At 32.8% G+C, this 18,811-nt stretch overlaps 1 protein-coding gene across 4 annotated transcripts in view; it reads left to right on the top strand.

Moving 5' to 3' along the window:
* The first annotated feature begins 6,044 nt into the window (after positions 1 to 6,044).
* LOC114941542 (thrombospondin type-1 domain-containing protein 4) overlaps positions 6,045 to 18,811 on the top strand; it is a 22,328-nt gene continuing 9,561 nt past the window's right edge. Inside the window, exons 1-3 of one of the 4 annotated variants that reach the window (XM_029316558.2) lie at positions 6,045 to 6,189; positions 10,355 to 10,647; positions 16,556 to 16,703. In XM_029316558.2, coding sequence (XP_029172391.1) covers positions 10,606 to 10,647; positions 16,556 to 16,703 — 190 coding nt within the window. In that variant the 5' untranslated portion in view covers positions 6,045 to 6,189; positions 10,355 to 10,605. Of the gene's footprint in view, positions 6,631 to 10,336; positions 10,648 to 16,555; positions 16,704 to 18,811 lie in introns of all 4 variants that reach the window. The other 3 variants (XM_029316557.2, XM_029316556.2, XM_085489325.1) reach the window with 3 other exon arrangements.

Here is an 18,811-nt window from a genome sequence, read left to right as displayed (position 1 = left end):
GGTCCTAATTTCCATGTCTATAATATATATATATATATATATATATATATATATATATATATAATATATTCATTTATACATGTCTATAATATATTCATAATACAGTATATGCGTTTAATTAATTTTTAATAAATAAAATAAAACAAAAACACGGTCAACTACAAAATAACTTTTTTAATTAAATTTATTTAATATTGCAAAGTTTCGATAAATTATATTTACATTATATTTAGCCGATATATATGAAGAACAATATACATTCATATAATATGTGAAGAACTTATTGATTATAAAATCTTATTTATATTAGATATTAAATCTAGATAAAATATCTAAATATTATTTTGCATTTTTTAGACTCTAAATTTACTATATTATATTATAATATTTAATATTATGGCAAATATTTAGAACGTTATTATATAAATATGCAATTATCTTCAATTATTATAGTTGCACCATGCCCCGTTAGAAATTACAAGACATGCAACTAACGAGATTTGTCCGTTAATCAGAATTGAAATAAAAATCAAGTGCAGATATTGCACCGTCGTGACAAGAAGTTGCATAGTTGCTGGAAGGCTTCCGCACTCTACGTAACAATGCGCCGTCATTATAAAATATGGACCGGAATCAGACCGTAATTTTCCAAATAATACGGGTCTCGGTCGATAGATCGATTGTGATCCAATGGATCGATCCGGAAGGGCTGATATTATCTCCTGAAACGGAAATTGTACGTGCGCATTTCGCTGTTCGCGAAAGGTTTTGCCAATTTCATCGTATTCCCAATGACGCAATAACGTAATTTATTTGTCACCCGGGGCAACACTCCGTAAAGAAATAAAGAAAACGTAAAAGTGAAAGCTTTATATAGCTCTCGTAACCCTTGAACGAAAAGTTACATCATAAATTGTTATTGGTTTAATATTTTCCAATTAATAATTATTAAATAATTATTAATCATTATTGTAACAATTGTAAAAAATGCTAAAATCTTTATTTCTTTTACAAAAAAGATCATTTATTTTGATAAACATTAAGATTAAAATAAAAATATATTAGTTTTTTTATTTTAATCTTATACTATTTTTATATGTATTAGATCTTATATATGTATCTTTATATGTATTAGTTTTATATTAATCTAAAATGAAAATAATAAATCTAGACGTAAATATGTTCGATAATTGTTTCTGGAGTAGAAACTGGAGTAAAACATTTTCTAAAAAAAAAAAATCTATGAGCTGTATTTTTCTTAAAAAGGAAAATAATTTTACTCCATCAAATATCAACGAGGTATAACTTCAAAGTGCTGCGTTTTACAGCCGCTTGCTAATTAGCGATCGTGATATTATCGGAGAGTGAAATATTTTTAAAATGTTTGTTAGAGGAAATTAGCGTCATTTCGACACAAACTAGATCGCGACGTAAGATCTCGATTAGAAGGCATTTACAGACACGGCGGATTATGAAGAGTGACGTACGGCTTGAACGCTGCCTCGTTAAAAGCGCGGAATTACACGCTGGAATTATGCGTAAATCTGTCCGCGATCTGGCTGTCTTTAAATATCGGCGCCAGTGGCACATGACTGCATAATTCACCGGGCAAATCGCAGCAAGTTCCTGAATCTGAATCTTTATGAGGGACTTACGAATTAATAATAGATTCTGTGGAGGAAAGAAGATGGAGAGCTTCAATTTATACGGGGTTACGATCGCATTTCTCTCTTCTTTTATTCTAATATCAGTTGCTTTATTTTACTTAAATTGTATTATGTTTGTTAAAAGGATTAATCTATTTTAATAGATCTATTCTATTTTTTTATTCCGCAAGAATTCTTGCATTATAGAAAATTTCTTTTACTTATAGATTATGTTATTAAATTATTTTATATATATACATATATAATAATTTCTTGATAAGTACAAAATTAATTCCGCAAGAACAAAGTAATATACCATATATTGCTATATATTGATATAAAATGTTACACTAATTTTCTAAATAGTTTTTTCATATTAATTACGAAGAACTCCCTTGATCTCACTTGAGGGAGTCATAAATATTCAGAATTTCTCAAATGTTTGAGTAATACAATCGACAAATTCCTGTTTCCTGAATTGCCTAATTAAGATAGATAGTATTAGAATGCGAAGGAGTAATTTTCTCGTCTCATCGATAAAATTATAAGCGTATACTCTGCGCGGGTGATGATAAGAGAACAGGTTCAGTAGCGGTATTTAAGAGGACGAACTTAGCGATGGCACGTTAATCACCTAGGCATTAGCGATAACGCGAAATTATCAACGGCATGATTCTCATGAATCAGGCCTCGACGAGCAACCGTCGGTTTTATTGAGAGGCAAATCGCTGCTTCGGGTCGCGGAAAAAGCGTCACTAAACGAACAAATCGTTGGAAGGGAAAACTCCCATTCCGCAAAGTGGCGAGATTAAATAAAGATTACGTTATACATCACGACGAGGAGCCATTCACGTATAGATCGCTATTAGAAATTCCCACGCGGCTTATCGCTGCATTTCCACGCGGCGTAGAGAGCCTTTACGTTTTATCAAGACCTTATTCTGCCATAATCAATGATCAGAATGAAGATATATTGTCGTCAAGCAAGTCGAGGCTCATCCGCGGATATGCGATCTCTCTCGATCGCGCATCTATCCAGCTTTTATTAAATTTATATACGTTTATGTGCGTTGACTTCATGGTTATTCCGCTCGTTAATCCGCTCGTTTTGTAAAACGCTCGTCGTTTATTGCCAGTATTTACACGTGTAAACGTAAGTTTAGCGAAATAAGAAATACATACGTATGTGTATGTATATTGCTATTAATTTGTCTTTATTTAACTTCGCCAGAACGTAACTTAGCCGACTTGTTCATTCTATGAGTTATTATTATTATATTGTGTTAATATGCGCATTAATGACATTTTTTTCGCACTAAAGTTGTATTAAATTATTTGCACCATAATCTTCAGGAATGTTCGTATTGCGACATCGCCTAATGTATAAACCTTTCGACTAAGAATGTCGTATATATGGGTGCAACTAAGAACTGAAAGTCGAGAACTCAGCGCGCGCTAATGGTGAATAAATTTTTCCGAAATGGTCGATTACAAGACACTCTTTGCCGTTGATTTATGACGTCATTATTTTACGCTGATTTACATGGAAATAAATCTGAGTGATATGCTCCATAATCGTATTTCTGTATATACAATACATATATCTCGCAGTATTTAAAAAGCCATTTACAACGCACCTAAGGGGGTTAATCTTACGTGCTTGCGAAATTTTCGCGTTTCTGCGGACAAACCGGCCGTAATAATTGTGTTGCAAATATTTTGCTCTTCCTGCCAATTACGCAAGACAGAATACACGGACGCGCAGATCAGCGCCTAATATTAAACCGCTGCTCATTGCGGCAGTGAAGCGGATTTTGCCGATAAGTTATGCATGTACCAGATACCATTAGCGCGAATGAATTGCGCGTTTATTTCCGCACGTTAATAAATAACAGTCTCCTCGGGAATCTCCAGAAAAAATGGAGCATTAAGCGCCGGGCTGATATATTTATTCAAGTTGCACAATGCGGGCTCGAAGAGACACAGTTGTCTCTATCGATCTATGATTTTAGCTATGAAATACAAATTTGTTTTTTCAAATATAATTTATTCCCAGAGCTGAAGCGATATTGATTCGTAAACTGCATTTGTGACGCATCGAATCGATCAAAGCAACAACAGTATATGCTTGTAGGCACAATGCTCTTAAACCATCGATCGTTATCGTCTGAATCGAATAATTATGACGCAACATTAATGATCCTGATGAATGGTGTCATCAAGTCAATGACACTGCAAGCGGTGTCGGCAAAAAAGCAGGTAGCTATAGTATATGAGTTGAATGTAATTAGCTCCACTTGCCACGCTATAATCACCATATTACATCCAAACATTTGAATCGTATGTCACTGAAAGATTTGATAGATTGTTTAAATCTTGTTAATTATTAGTATTATGCTAAGATAACCGTAATAAAGTAATTTAAATAGATGCTTTGTCATAATCATTACTGTATACTAATAAAATTACGCACTAATTTATCTTTTTTCTTTGATTACTTTTTCTCTAGATAATATTTTTAAATATTTTTCTGAAATACACACACACACACACACACACACACACACATATATATATATATATACATGTACATATTTTAATAGTATTTATATTAGTTAAATTATTATAGAGAGGGATACTTTTCTTTAAACATATAATTTAAAAAAATTAAAAATAACATGAAACGCGCGCGCGCGCGTATGTAAGCTATTTTAAAAATAATAGTGCATAAGAGTATTAAAATACATTGTAGAATATATACTGTTATAATTAATTTTTCCAGCGTCATTTTTATTATGATGTTTTAAACGATTTATTCAAGTTAAACTACCGAACACACACACTTATATATTTGACTATAGTTGTATAGGAAATGCTTTGCATTTTGCCGAGGGGTTTTTCTCAAAACGATCAGTTAGTTCGCAGAAAGATACTTAAGTGAATATAAGATAATATCGCACGAAAATGATTTCTCGTACTTTAACGGTGCGATCGAGAGGATGACCCGATATATTTATTTATACCTCGCGTAAGCGAACATAGCGGAGGCTGATGAACGACGATAATACAAGATGCAAGACTCCGGACGCACTCCTTGCTCTAGGAACGCAGTAATTTAGTGATATCAGCCGACGGACCGGCGTGGCTAATTCTATCTACGTAGCGCCCCACTCGATAATTTGCTCGGGGAAACTTATTAAATCGCCACCGAGTCGGCCGCTAATTACAGGCTGTTCGTGCGGACGCGTCTAGGCTGCGAATGAGATGTTAAGTTACTCCGGCGAAAGTCGACCGGCTTATCAGTGTCAGCTGCTGTCATCGTTTCCCTCGAAAATCGCTTCAAGTAATCGGTTTTCTCAATTAATTACGGTATTTTCAGAGCACGCTTGAATTTGTGTATAATTTAGAAACTAATTTATCAATGTAGATCAGTGCTTTTTAATATTGTATGTTAAGAAATATTAAAAAAAGATTAACAAGTTAGTATATAGGAAATAATAACATGAACGGAATGTATTTGTACAAAAGAAAACTTTATGTGTAAAAATATATGTAAATAAATAATCTAGAGAGAGCGGTGAATAGCCGAGATATGTTTTATGTGTATATTACATATTGTATCGATGCTTCGCGATAACATTTTGACGTACGACCGGTTGCAACTTTTCTCTTTTTGCTCTGTAGAAGGGAAGAGATCGATCAAGTTTATCGAAATTGTCATATTCGTTCAAGACTTCATTATTAATGAATAAGAAAAAACAATATTCTGGAAAAAATCTATATTTTGCAGCTCTGCTAATTATAATACCACAATCCCAAAAACATTACAATATTAATTTTACAAATTAATTATAATATCACAAATGTCATACACACATAAACCGTATATCTCAGGTTCACCTTTAGATTAGATATAAACTGTTATCACAGTTTAATTTTAGTGGATGTGTCGCAAAATTTACGTTTGTGTTTTAAACACAGACTTCTATATATAGGTTTTAAATAACATTAATAAAGTAATTTTATAAATTAATAAATTAATTTCTGACCTGTTTTTCGAAATAATATATTTAATATTTTATTATCGGAAATTTTGTATAAAAACTCTTTTTTGATATTTATAATATTTTGAAGATAAATGTATATTTAGTTTATATAATATCATCGAATGTGTGTTCTCCAATGAATTGTATGATAGCTAGAAGTCTGTCCTAATCAATATATTTTCTGAACATTTTTTTTGTGTTACTCTAAGCTTTACATCATAAAACAAAGAACAGAATGGACTTGCATCGTTATTAAAATAACGTCTTTTATACTTAGTTGCCAGGTGACGGCGCCATGGCGGAGGCACCCAAAGCTCTATTCTGCGACTCCACGCGGGCGTATAAAGTCAGTCCTGCATCGACGGGAGCCGTCAGTACGAAACGACACCTCTGACAGAGGAACTCGGTTCTCGGTCTCTTCATCCGAGCTACAACATGCATCTCTTGCTACACTTTGTCTAGCTTTACGCGTGAGATAATATCGAAGAAAGTATCAGGTGATAAAAGTCCCTTGTGTGCAGATATTCCGTATCCCTGCATATTTGCAATTGCAATATTGATAAACATTGTTTTGCTCATCGATCGGAATCAATCGCTGGTGAATCAATCAGCTGGTGAATTAACCGGCGATAAATTAGTTTATAAACCGAGCGCACCTACACACAAACATTATTCATTTGAGATAATTGTGTAATTAAAGTGCGGTTAATTGAAATGAATCTCATATCACCAAGATGTGATAATAATTTGCTTTGCAAATTCACGAATGGAAGACAATTTTGTGATTGATGTGAGAGTTGATTTTGGCTACCGTGTCCGGTTTTAGTGTGTGCTCGTTCTCTGTCAACAGTCGCACGTACAATTTGAACTCGGCGCAACAGGTTAGTCAAGTGGTGGCATCGTTTAGAACTTGATTTCAACATTTTTTAAATTAAATTGTAGGTATAAAGATTTGTTTTCTAACACTTTAAGCAAAATTAACAAAAAAAATAATATTCTTAGAATCAGTTATGAAATGTGCAATTACTTTATTTTAAGTTATAATTCTGTAAAATTTTGAATAAAGTGTGATTTAACACGACAGTATAATTAATATAATTTAATTATATACATATCAAATTAAATAAAAAAGTTGACTTTACTACTTAATGCAACAGGTTAGTCAAGTAACTGCATCGATCACAACTTGATGTTGGTAACTTTTTAATGCAGACGTAAATAATTTTTCAACGCTTTAAATAAAATTTAAAAAATATTCTTAGGATTGACAGTTATATAAATATGCATTACTTATTTTAAATTATAACTCTGTAAAATATAGTTTAAATAGAGATTTATCACGCAGCAATTAATATAATTTTATACATAAATCACGCAGATTAAACAAAAATAGATTTTATTAATAAAAATTATACATAATAAATTATGTTTTAATTATACGTAACGATGGTTAAACAAACTATATTTATTTCGATGATTAGAGCTCGCGTAATACCGTCCAGTTTCATTCTTATGATTATCGCGGTTTGCATAATTGCTAACGCAGCAGTTAACAAAGTGCAGTCAAAAATGTGTAAAGCTATAATTAGTTAGATGTCGCACTACTTGTTCAAAAATTACTTCTTGTTTATAATCTTGTTCACAAGTACGCCTTTTGCAAACGTGTATTAATAGTGCGGTAATACTGGCGGTTCGATAATCGTAAAAATAAACGGTACACCGCGACTTGCGTAAGAAGATTCCCCTTAAATGCTCCATTGCGTCGCGATGCGACGTGTTTTCGCTGCAATAAAGTTAGACGTCTAATAAACAACGATATGTTTAGAAAATGTGTATACACGGAAATGCAAATAATTTCCCAATGAGAGCTTTTATACGCACTCTGAATATGCGTGTGATATTTTCAACGTACACTTGTATAAAAGATCTGTTTACTTATCACATAGCGATTTAAAAATAATAATTATTACATTGCGGAAGATTCTAACAAATTAACGGGTCGCTCATTATTTTATTATTTACATGAAAGCGAAAATGTTCTCTTAATAATTCGATTTTAACGTAACTTTTTTCATAGAGAAAAAGTGAGAATTTATGACATATAAAATGTTAATACGCCTTGTCGACAAAAGAGCTATTGCAATTTTAATTTACACTTTTATGTTGCATAAATTATAATGCAATATTATAAGATATCAATAAAATAGCGATTCCAAGTAAAGTGAGCTACGTATATCGCACGACATATTAATCGCATGAAATTTTTTCTTCAAAACGATAATTATCTTCAATTTGAGGGCTACACATGTTGCAAAAAAGTGAATAAACTGATTCCGCGCAATTATGCATGTGCGCGATTTATTCGTTATCCGTGCGCCCGGTCTATGATTTGCTGGCGTGCGCGACATGCGCTCTCGGGCCGGTAATAATTGTAAGCTTAATGAGCAATTCGTATGCAATTTAACGATCGTATATCGCGCGTGTTAATTTGCATTTATCACGCGTTTGCGCGCGTAAATAATACACGCGTCGCTATCGCCGTAACGGACTGTCAGATCCGACAATCTTTTTTCGACTTTATGCGAACGTATACGTTTGTCACCGAACAAAAGTGCGGTGCACTTACGCGACAGCATTGTGCGTAGCAGCACACGATGCGGTGCATTGAGATTATCTCGGGGAACTATCGCATTTCAGAATATATCCGCGACGAACGGAGCATTTGATTTGCGTTTGTTGCGTCGCGTCGGGTTTCGTCTCTACAAAAATGAGCGCCTCGACTCGGCCGCGAATTTATCATGGCCGATTATGCAAGTGCAGTCGCATAATTAGCGACGCGACTGCGGCTTTGTCGGTGATTTATCTCGCAACGCGGGCATTAGACTTGCGCGGAAACATTTCTATTTGGTAAATCGAGATTAATTGCGATGCATCCGATGGAAATCAATTAACGGACTAAACATTCCCGAAGACCATTCATTGATTTTCATCGATTGACTTTGATAAAACAAGATTGCGAATTAGAAGGAAAAGTTTCGTTTAAAGAAAATTTTGCAGGATATTCTTTATCTAAATCTTGAGATATCTTGAAATGCATAATATGGAAATGAATAGAGAAATCTTTGATTCCGTGCAATCTGCGGATAATTCTAGCTTCAGGCTACTCCACCTTCGACAGGTCGACGTACGGGTAATATAAGTTCTTGTCTAACGCTCACTAGCAACTGGAGCATGAAAGTATTATACGTGCATATGCACTCACATGCACATACGCCAACCGATGACTTCTCTAATATCCAATTTCCTTCGCCTTGGATAGCCTCTCTAGCGTCACGCCGTAACATTTGGTTTGAATGTCAAATCAATCGCTTAAATGCAAACAAGTTATAACGATAATTAAGTCGCGAGGTATTAATTAAATCAATGGCTAGTAAGATTTGACTACATTAATCATCATAATCTTATTAATCTCTATCGATTTTCTAGTTTATTGCTTGGATTTAAAAAATAAAATAACATATGTGTTTTTCTAATTATAATAAATACAACACATAAAACACCAACAGATAACTATTTTCTCAGATATAAAATTCAGATAAAAAATAATTATGTTAAATAATTGCAAAAAGATACCCTTGCAATTTATTAACAATATTATTAATATTGAATAGCGACACACTCTTTACAGCAAAATTATTTCAAATGTAAAAATGTATATAATGTAGCAAGTGTATTCATATTATTTGATATTTTATTAAAATACATAAATTATGTTAATAAAAATATTTAATATTCGATTAATATTTGATTCCTTTTTTAATCCATTAGTGCATTATTTCTAAAAGAACTGTTACATTATTTAAAAAAAAAATCCAGCCACGTTCTTAAAGTATTTAAAACGTTATTTTGATTTAATTTTTACAAGGAAAGTGTGATATGATATAAAAAATAAGAGATACAAATAGAAAATAATTGTGAATAAATTCAAGAGACATGTATGCAAAATAATAAACTCGTCACTTAAGAGATGTCTTGTTGAACGTTTATGCAAAGCTGAACTTATCATAAAGGTTCAATAAAGGTCTCGTAAAATTACGAATCTCGTCGGAATTTTATGAAGATGATGATGTAATTGCATTCCATGCGATTTATCTCAGTATTCGCCGGGTTTTATCTTTGGAATGTTACTATGATAATGTTCTTATCATTACCATTCGCAAAATATCGCGGAAATGATACTTGAAGATTCAATAATACAGGATTATATGGTAATCGCGCGAAAAGATATGTGTATTGAAAGAAGATAGTATTACGAAAGAATTCCTCGAGTTCATACGTAAAAGAAATTCTTAATAACTATATTTAAATATTACGGTTGGATAGTCAAGAGAGAGATTATTTTAATCTTTAACTTTTAATTAATATTATCTTTAAATAAACATTAATTATTGCGCTAAAAATTAATTATATTATAATTATATTATAAAATAATTCATTCAAATAAAAGGAAAATTTAAAATTATCTATATACTAGTGAAAAAAATATATTTATCTATACTAACATATATATTAATAATGTGTGTTCTAAATATCTATTATACATATAATATTATAAAAAAATAAATAATTAAATTTTATATAAAGAATTAAATATTTAAATAGGAAGTCACAAGGAAGAGTCCATAAAAGAACAATTTTTCGGCGATTTACAAATTTTTGTCGCTGATCGAAGATAGACTTAATCGACAGAGAAATTAATTGACATCGTAACGCGCAAGTGAAAAATGACATAAAGATCAGACGGACGCAGTGCGAGGCGGAGAGTGTGCGACATCCACCGGAAGCTGCAGCGGAGATGCGTCAACAGTAAGACCGACAGAAAGAGAAAGAGAGTGAGCGAAAATCCCCTCAAGATGCATCTACTCATCTTTCCCTTTTTGCTGCTATCTTTAACGGTAAGGCATAAGCGCAGCGCGCGACTAACATATATTGACGTGTGATTTATCGCGCCATTAACACGGCCAGCCGGCCGCAGCCCAATGTCAAACTCGTACGCCAAACGTGGGCGAAATTGTTCTTAAATATGTTCCGGCATATGTCACGAACATTGCGCTGCCGGTCCTAACCACTGAGATCGATCACGTAATTTTCCTTCAGGAACGGGAAAGTAAAGGATGAAAATTTTCACACCATTGCATTGACGTGAAATGGCGTAATTCCATTATATAAGATTGACACGAGACTAAAAGTAAAGTGAAACATGAAACAATTTATTAACCATTATGTATAATCGAGATTGTGTAATAATTAAAATTTATAATAATTTTTTGTTTCTATATTTCTCTTGTTAATAATCAGTTTTGATAAAATATGTTTTATTAAAAATATATATATATAAATAATATTTAAAATCTACAAAAAATTCAGATGAGTTTATAAAAATTTTTCAAAATTCATCAATTTTGAAGACACAGCAAATTGAATTATTTCTCTATTATTTTTTTTGGTCCCTGATCTTTTTTCAATCGACGATGAGAGACTCTCATCGACGATATTCGGCTTCTACGAGGTAATAAAAAAAGTGTTACACGGAGATAGATTCTTCGTTTCATGCTGATAAGAGTCTTTCATAAGAGAGAGAGAGAGAACGTAGCTTTATCTACATACATGGCAGAAATTCTTCGAAAATGCGCGCATATATTTTCGACGGAGGTTAATGCACCGATGCGTAGTTAACGTCATTGGATATGGTAGCTAGAATAAATTTCTGGGAAACATGTAAAATAGAATCTATATAAGACGAATAAAATATTATATTAAGTAAAATAAAATAGTAAATTGTATGAGGGAGTTAAAACTTGGAATAATTAAAATAACTAACAATATAACGACATAAAGAGTTTATGAATAAAAAAATAAAATTATTTCTTATATAGCTCATTTTGACGCAGCAAATATGTTTTAACTCTGATTATTTATAAATTTTATATAATTTATAAAATTGTACTAAGTTTTTTAATTGAGTTTATATGGAGCATGAAAAAAATTTATTTCTCATTATTCGTGCATTATCCGTCATTGCATATGAAAACTTCCGGTTGTTAGATTCAGATCACATGACGCGATGGTGTTTATGCAAATTATTATACACATCTATTAATCACGTTCACGTCAATGAAAAACGCAGCATGACGAGAATAATTGTGTCTAAGGAAAAAGTCTAAAGTATTACTTTGCTTTTCATAAAAAGAACGAAGGTATCGCAGGATATTAATCGGAACAAACGATCAACCTTGTATACTAATAGCATCATAATATTACCTCGACTGAACCAACCACAGCTCGAGAAATATCACTTTTATTAGCATAATTCAAACGCTAGTGGTGGCGCTTAATTATGGATAATTTAAGGACGCGCGAGGATGCGGTTTATCCCTCATGAGAATGAGCGGCGACACCCAAAGACGACGAAGTTAATCGAACTTTCAGGTAATATTCGCACAATCGAGTTTCGGTGTCTGTGATGTAAAGTTATGTTTGAATAGCTAGTATGTTTCGAATGTGTTGAGTAGGAAGTCTCGCTTAACGCATTCTTGCGGCTAAGTGTTGTCGGCAATGCGTATTTTTAGAATGGCAGAATAATATAATCGGAGCAGAGAGAATGTGCAACTTCCTGCCATATGATTCGAACTCGGAATCTTAATTGTCCAGAATTTGTCAACAAGAATTGTACAATTTTTACAAATATTTCTGTTACTGTCTCTCAATACTAATGTTTTGCGCGCAAGAAACTGTTATCTCTTTTAATACATATGGCAAAAAACTCTTCTAAGCTATAATTTTTTTAATGTGTAAAATTTGAAGATAAAAGTTACAGATTGGCAGAGCAAATTCCCATTCTTTATCTCCCTTTCTTTGTAAAATGTTTAATGTAAATTTTAATCGCTATCATATATATGTCTTTGTAACGTTATGAGCACAAGACGAAAACTAAGATGTAATACATAAGAAGTATAACACACGTGTTTGGAGAGAGACGTTAAGATCTGAATAATGTTCGTCGAACAGTGAAAAGATTCTGCGGGTGACCACTGTTTTATTTTTCTACCGCCGACAAGAGATCGCAGCTTTCACTCGCTTGAACGTATTTGACATGTTTATGTGGCGACTATTCGTCTTCATTATTGTGAGAACGTGGCGCCAGAAGTTTGCTCCGATCGTTCCAGCGTGCCCTCGCTTTACAAAATCGCGACGACGTCTTTATTTGCTGTGTATCTGTTTCGTTTAATAGCTCGTGAGATTTCTCGTCGTCTCGAGAGCAGAACAGAATTTCCTCAACTGACTCTACCGAGAAGACACACGTCGTCGGCCAGCCTCTTTGTCGCCGTCGTTGTCTGCGTCTAAGCATTTTATATGCTCGACGTTTAAGTGTTTGCAGTTTTAGCAAACTTTGTTAATCCTGCGTGGAAAAGATAAATGGCAAGCTCCATTATTCAAAGTACCTCACAAAAGTCATCATGTCACTCGTGACAATATGTTGCGAAAATAACCGGGCGTATTTTCCGACTTGAAAGGAACAATAAATATGCTCTATGTTGCGAACATTAAAATGTCACGTTTTACATCGAAATAACAACGTCAGGATTTGATGATCCGTGCAAATATATTTTTTACTAAAAAATCTTTATCGTGAATTTATCACATATTTTACTCAAATCTCGAAAATATTAATATTATAATTTTTTATCATTTAATCAGTGATTTGTCCATGGAAACAAAGTAAGCATTTTCCAAAGAATTTTAACGTTTGACCCAATAGCAGATCTATAAAAAAAAGCGTCGCGTATAAAACGCGCAGCGGGTTCGTCATTATGCGCCGCATTTAGGGCGATGGGGATTTAACGGCTTGAGTGGCCACGAAAATAACACACTGAAAATAAGCGCTAAGCAGAGATTCAACGTTGAATATCATCGTGAGGCGATCGGCTCAACGCCGTCGATCTTGATTATCGTAAAAAGGGGAGAGATGCACCGCGGCGCTGTCTCACAGGTTTATTCAATCTTTCTCTTGCGGCGGTGACATTACGCATAATCCAGCTAAGCCGGTGCTTAGGAAGTGCATTCGTTTTCCTAGATCGCGTTTCTACATGCATTGTTTGTCGGTATAAATACGGATAAATATTGAAAAAAAAAAAGAAATATGTTGCAAACAAAAACTCTATAGTAAGAGATTATTTTTTTAAATAATCGAAATGACGAAATATACATATAAATCGGTCTCTTTCTGTTATCGATTTTTAACGAGATTAAATTAAATTAAATTAATGAGTTGGACGTATAATATATATATGTGAGCTGGTAATTAAATGAGAGAAACCACACATGCGCTTGATGTAATCTCAGAGGGAACCGAGGAGATCATTCAGTCACCCAAAGATGGTTCCCTCTTAATCGCATATTCATTCGTTATTCTACAGTACACGGAGTGTACATACGCGCGCGCGTTATTTTATCGCAGTGTAAACACCTGATGTGGCCAGACGAGGAAGCTATGTTCCTAGGCTCGACAGAATTATGGCTCGTACATTATTATTTACGATGAGATTCAATAAATTTTGTTATTCGCTAAGATGAAGTTGTTTCACTTGAACGCAACAGTTTTGTTTCAAAGAAACATTTATCAGTGATATATTTATAATGCTCGATCTAAATTTAATTTTCTAACGGCTTTGTATGTATATATGTATAAATTCTATTTAACATAAAGATCAGATTTAATTGGATCTAGTAATATTTTATTGTAATTGTCAGTAAAAATCGAACAATAAATTATTGCAAATATCTGTTTCTTATTTTCTTGAGAAAATTGCGATAAAAGATACACTCGAGAAATTATTTTGATCTCGTAGCTTACACAATCGTAAAAGTCGTACCCATTAGTTCTTCGACTGGTTCCTCTAAACCAGAGGAACATTTATAATCCCCTGTTTATTTATATCATTTTCTCGATAGTCCTGAAATCTCTTTCTCTTTCGCGGCTTGAGCATCGAACGCGTTTTACGCCACTGTACACTCATTGTTCGCCGTCGATTTATAAATTTGCTCTCATGCGATATTCATACAATTAACATCGCGCGATCGCGCGTATACAAACGGCTAGCAAAGTTGACATTCATCCCGAGTTAATCCAATTGGAGAGAGGAGTGTCAGTTTGGGCGCGGCTTGATGTGCAGTTTGCGCCGATTAGACCTGGTTGAAAATGAATGACCAGACTCGATTGAGCCCCGTCACTCTTTCAGAATGATCTCCGACGTGTAAACTGTCGATTTATGATGTTGCAATTATTTTTTACATAGGTACTGAGCAAAAACTATATTGCTAAAGAAAATCGAGAAAATATGAACTCTCTCTCTCTTTCTCTCTGATACTCATTACAATTTTTATTTATGTTTTTATGTTAAATAAAAGAATGCAATATATATATATATATATATATATATATATATATATATATATGTATATGTCTCAATTTATATTTTTCAGTTTCTATTATTAATTAGATATAATTAATAAGTTTATTTCATTTTAGAAATTTAATAAAATATTATAATTATTAAACAGGATTATTTGTGAATAGTGATATAAAATAGTGTGAAAATAATTTGCCAAAGCAATGCTTAAAGGGAGGAGGGAAGAGAAATGATTTATTGCAGATAGTAGCAATCGAAGAAGCTTGTGGTTAGATTAGAAGAAACTAACATAGAGACTGGTACGTGCTACGAATAGAACCATGTGGCCACATACAGACCATGATAATACTTTAATCGCGATTCAGGTCAAATTGCGCATCTTGCATCTCCAACTATCGTTTGATAGTTTAATTAACCTTGATGATTTTACGCGGCGATCTGGCAAGGAAGCAAAAACATTCCATCGTTTCGATGTAATAAGATCTTGCTTTCATTCTATTTTAGTGTTCTCATGCATAGGGTGTTCTAAGAAAAATGGATGCAATAAATAACATTTTTATGTAAATTTTACTTTGTGTTTTTTATAGACAGCATATATTTCTTTAAAAATTTGTTTGTTCTAATTTGATTTTATAATATATTTATTTATGTTTTTTTATTAAAAAATATAAGAGTCAAATGTTTAAATGGTATTTCTCTATTTACGCCATTTTTTTGGATAGAAAATTGACGACCAATATTTATTTTTGTAAAATATGTAAGTATGTAAAATACTTCTCTACATCGAAAAAAAATAACGCGAAATTATGGAGTTGTCACAATGATGTATTAGTTTCAATTCGCCTGCATTCTGTCACATCATCCGAATGTGCGACAGTCTGTTAAGAAATACACAGTCGCGATTAAAGTGTTACGATTGGAAATTAAAATATAGGAGATGACAGCTTTATTGTTTAAAAAACTATTTGACAGCCATTAACAATTTTTGTATCGCATTGTGTTGCAAAATTTTTGCATTACTTTCGCGGCTTTGTCATGCTTTGTCGTAATCGGTGCATCGAGATATTTATCGAGCATACAAGCGCATCGCCTGTCTGCATCAGTCATCTGGCTGCGGGTGTGCCATTTCCTATTAATTCATTTCGCAGATTCGCATCAGCGCAGTGATTCGCGTTCTCTGACGTCCACCGATGCCGCTTTGACATCTGGAAAAATAGAAGTGCAACCAGAAACGTCATTCGTCGCCCACGATCCGTTCAACAAACTGCTCAGACTTTGATCTTGAGCACTAAAATACGGATTTAATTTCAGTTCCGTGAAATCGCATAATTTATTATTCTTTGTGTGAATTTCTTGATCGTTCTAACATGTCCTATTATATCGATTGTTTCAGGCTGGCGTGAGATTTGGCAGCGGTCATCTGATAGACGGAATTTTCACGGAACCGACTTTGGAACCGGGCTACAATTTGGTTGCGGTTGTTCCGCGTGGCGCCTTGGCATTGAACGTGACCGAACTCCGTCACACGCAGAACTATCTTGGTAAGAGAAATAGGAATTTGTGATTATAAACTAAATTAAAAGAGCTAAGCTATTTCCGTTCGATTTTACGTTGAGTTTTCTACTTATTTAAAATATACAATACATAATAACAGTCTACAAAGCGGAGACAAATTGTTGATATATTTAATACTTTGGAATCAGCCATAAATATTTTATTTAAATATTTTGATAGTATATTGTCTGCAGATTATTTTTCCACCAAGAACATACCAACGTACAAATTTTTCTATTTAAAATACATAATAATAGTTTGCGCAATATAAAGTTCGCCAAAATAAATGGTCGATTTTACTACTTTGGAACCAGCTAAAAATATTTTGAATACTTATTTAGTCAGCTCTTTTAATTTTTAAAGCCACAATCTCCACTTGATTCCTCTCGACCAATAGAGCCAAACGCGATGTTATTGCGACAATTATGAAGGAAAGAACATTTTGGAAAGGAATTTGAATCCTATGGTTGGGATCTCAAAAATTCCTCCTGTTCCTTCCTTCATAATTGTCGCAATAACATCGCGTTTGGCTCTATTGGTCGAGAGGAATCAAGTGGAGATTGTGGCTTTAAAAATATTTTATTTAAATATTTTGATAGTTATTTTTGCACCAAGAACATCAGCGTACAGATTCTTATATTTAATTATTCTATTATATATATTATACATTTTAAGCGTGTATATATATATATATATATATATATATATATATATATGTATATATACAGTATCGTAAGGAACATCTTATTTAAATAAATGCAAAGTACGCATATATATATATATATATATATATATATATATACGCATATATATTTAAATAAGATGTTCCTTACAATGTAATCTATAAGTTTATCATCAATATATTTTACTTATATAGTATAAAAAATGTTATTATGTTTATATATATATATATATATATATATGTATATATATACACAGTATCGTAAGAAACATCTTATTTAAATAAATGCAAAGTACGCATATATATATATATATATATATATACGCATATATATTTAAATAAGATGTTCCTTACAATGTAATCTATAAGTTTATCATCAATATATTTTACTTATATAGTATAAGAAATGTTTTTTATTATTATAGTTGTGATTATATATACGGATTTACTAAAGTGCTCTGATGTTTCTAGTTATATTCTAAAGCCGTAACATTATAAAATGTTCAATTTTTTAATGATAAGTAACACAAGAAAGAAATGGATAGTAATTGCTCTATTATTGCAAGATATAAATTGATATTTGTGCATACGCAACTTTGTATATTTTGCAATGTAAATTGAACGTTACATGACTACAGGACGTGACTAGAGGAAGATTCTTTTTATTAACGTTCCCATCAAGATCCTATCAAGATTCTAACATTAATTGCGCGATTGGCGCCAGATAAAGTAATTCAGTGGAGTATCGTTATGGATTTCGTGGAAATCGCAGGCAACCGGTTGCGAGGAATGCATTTCCACCTACCGTTGATTTCTCACCGTTTATATGCACTGTTTACAGTAACCCGTTTACATGGCGTAGTCGTTAAACACCCAACCGCACCCGACGATTAAAATCATCGACGATTCACGCGAATGATTACAGACAAAAATTAATTCAACAACAGATATTTTGCTTATGCAATCGAAAATTATTGGAGACGCGACTAAAAATAATATCACTGACTTCGATAAAATTACGAAATATTATTTAGACTTGCATTGAAAAAAAATTTATGAGAAGCTATAAAAAGATTAAGAATTATTGGAAACGCATGCAAATATTAAATCAACGGCATCAGGTTAAGTAATCGATTAGTCATCTGCGCCAGGCGTCTTGGTGATTCCTGAAAAAGAAATCTTGAAAAATAATAGCTTCTCGTAAAACAAGATATATGACAAATGGCGTTATTAATGGTTATGACTTATGACTATTGAATTTGCGAAAACTAATCGATTCGTTTTCTCTTCAGTGTAACATGCGTAAAATTAGGCGTTAAAATGCCTTTATGTAACTATAATCGTGCAAATTTTATGTCGTATGCCAGTCCTTGAGTCTTAAAATTATACTTTTCGAAGAATGTAATAAATCAT

This window comes from Nylanderia fulva, unplaced genomic scaffold, assembly GCF_048542155.1.
Source record: "Nylanderia fulva isolate GAGA-0341 unplaced genomic scaffold, ASM4854215v1 Scaffold8, whole genome shotgun sequence".
Taxonomy (NCBI): Eukaryota; Metazoa; Arthropoda; class Insecta; order Hymenoptera; family Formicidae; genus Nylanderia; species Nylanderia fulva.
This window is presented reverse-complemented; position numbering and strand designations above follow the sequence as displayed.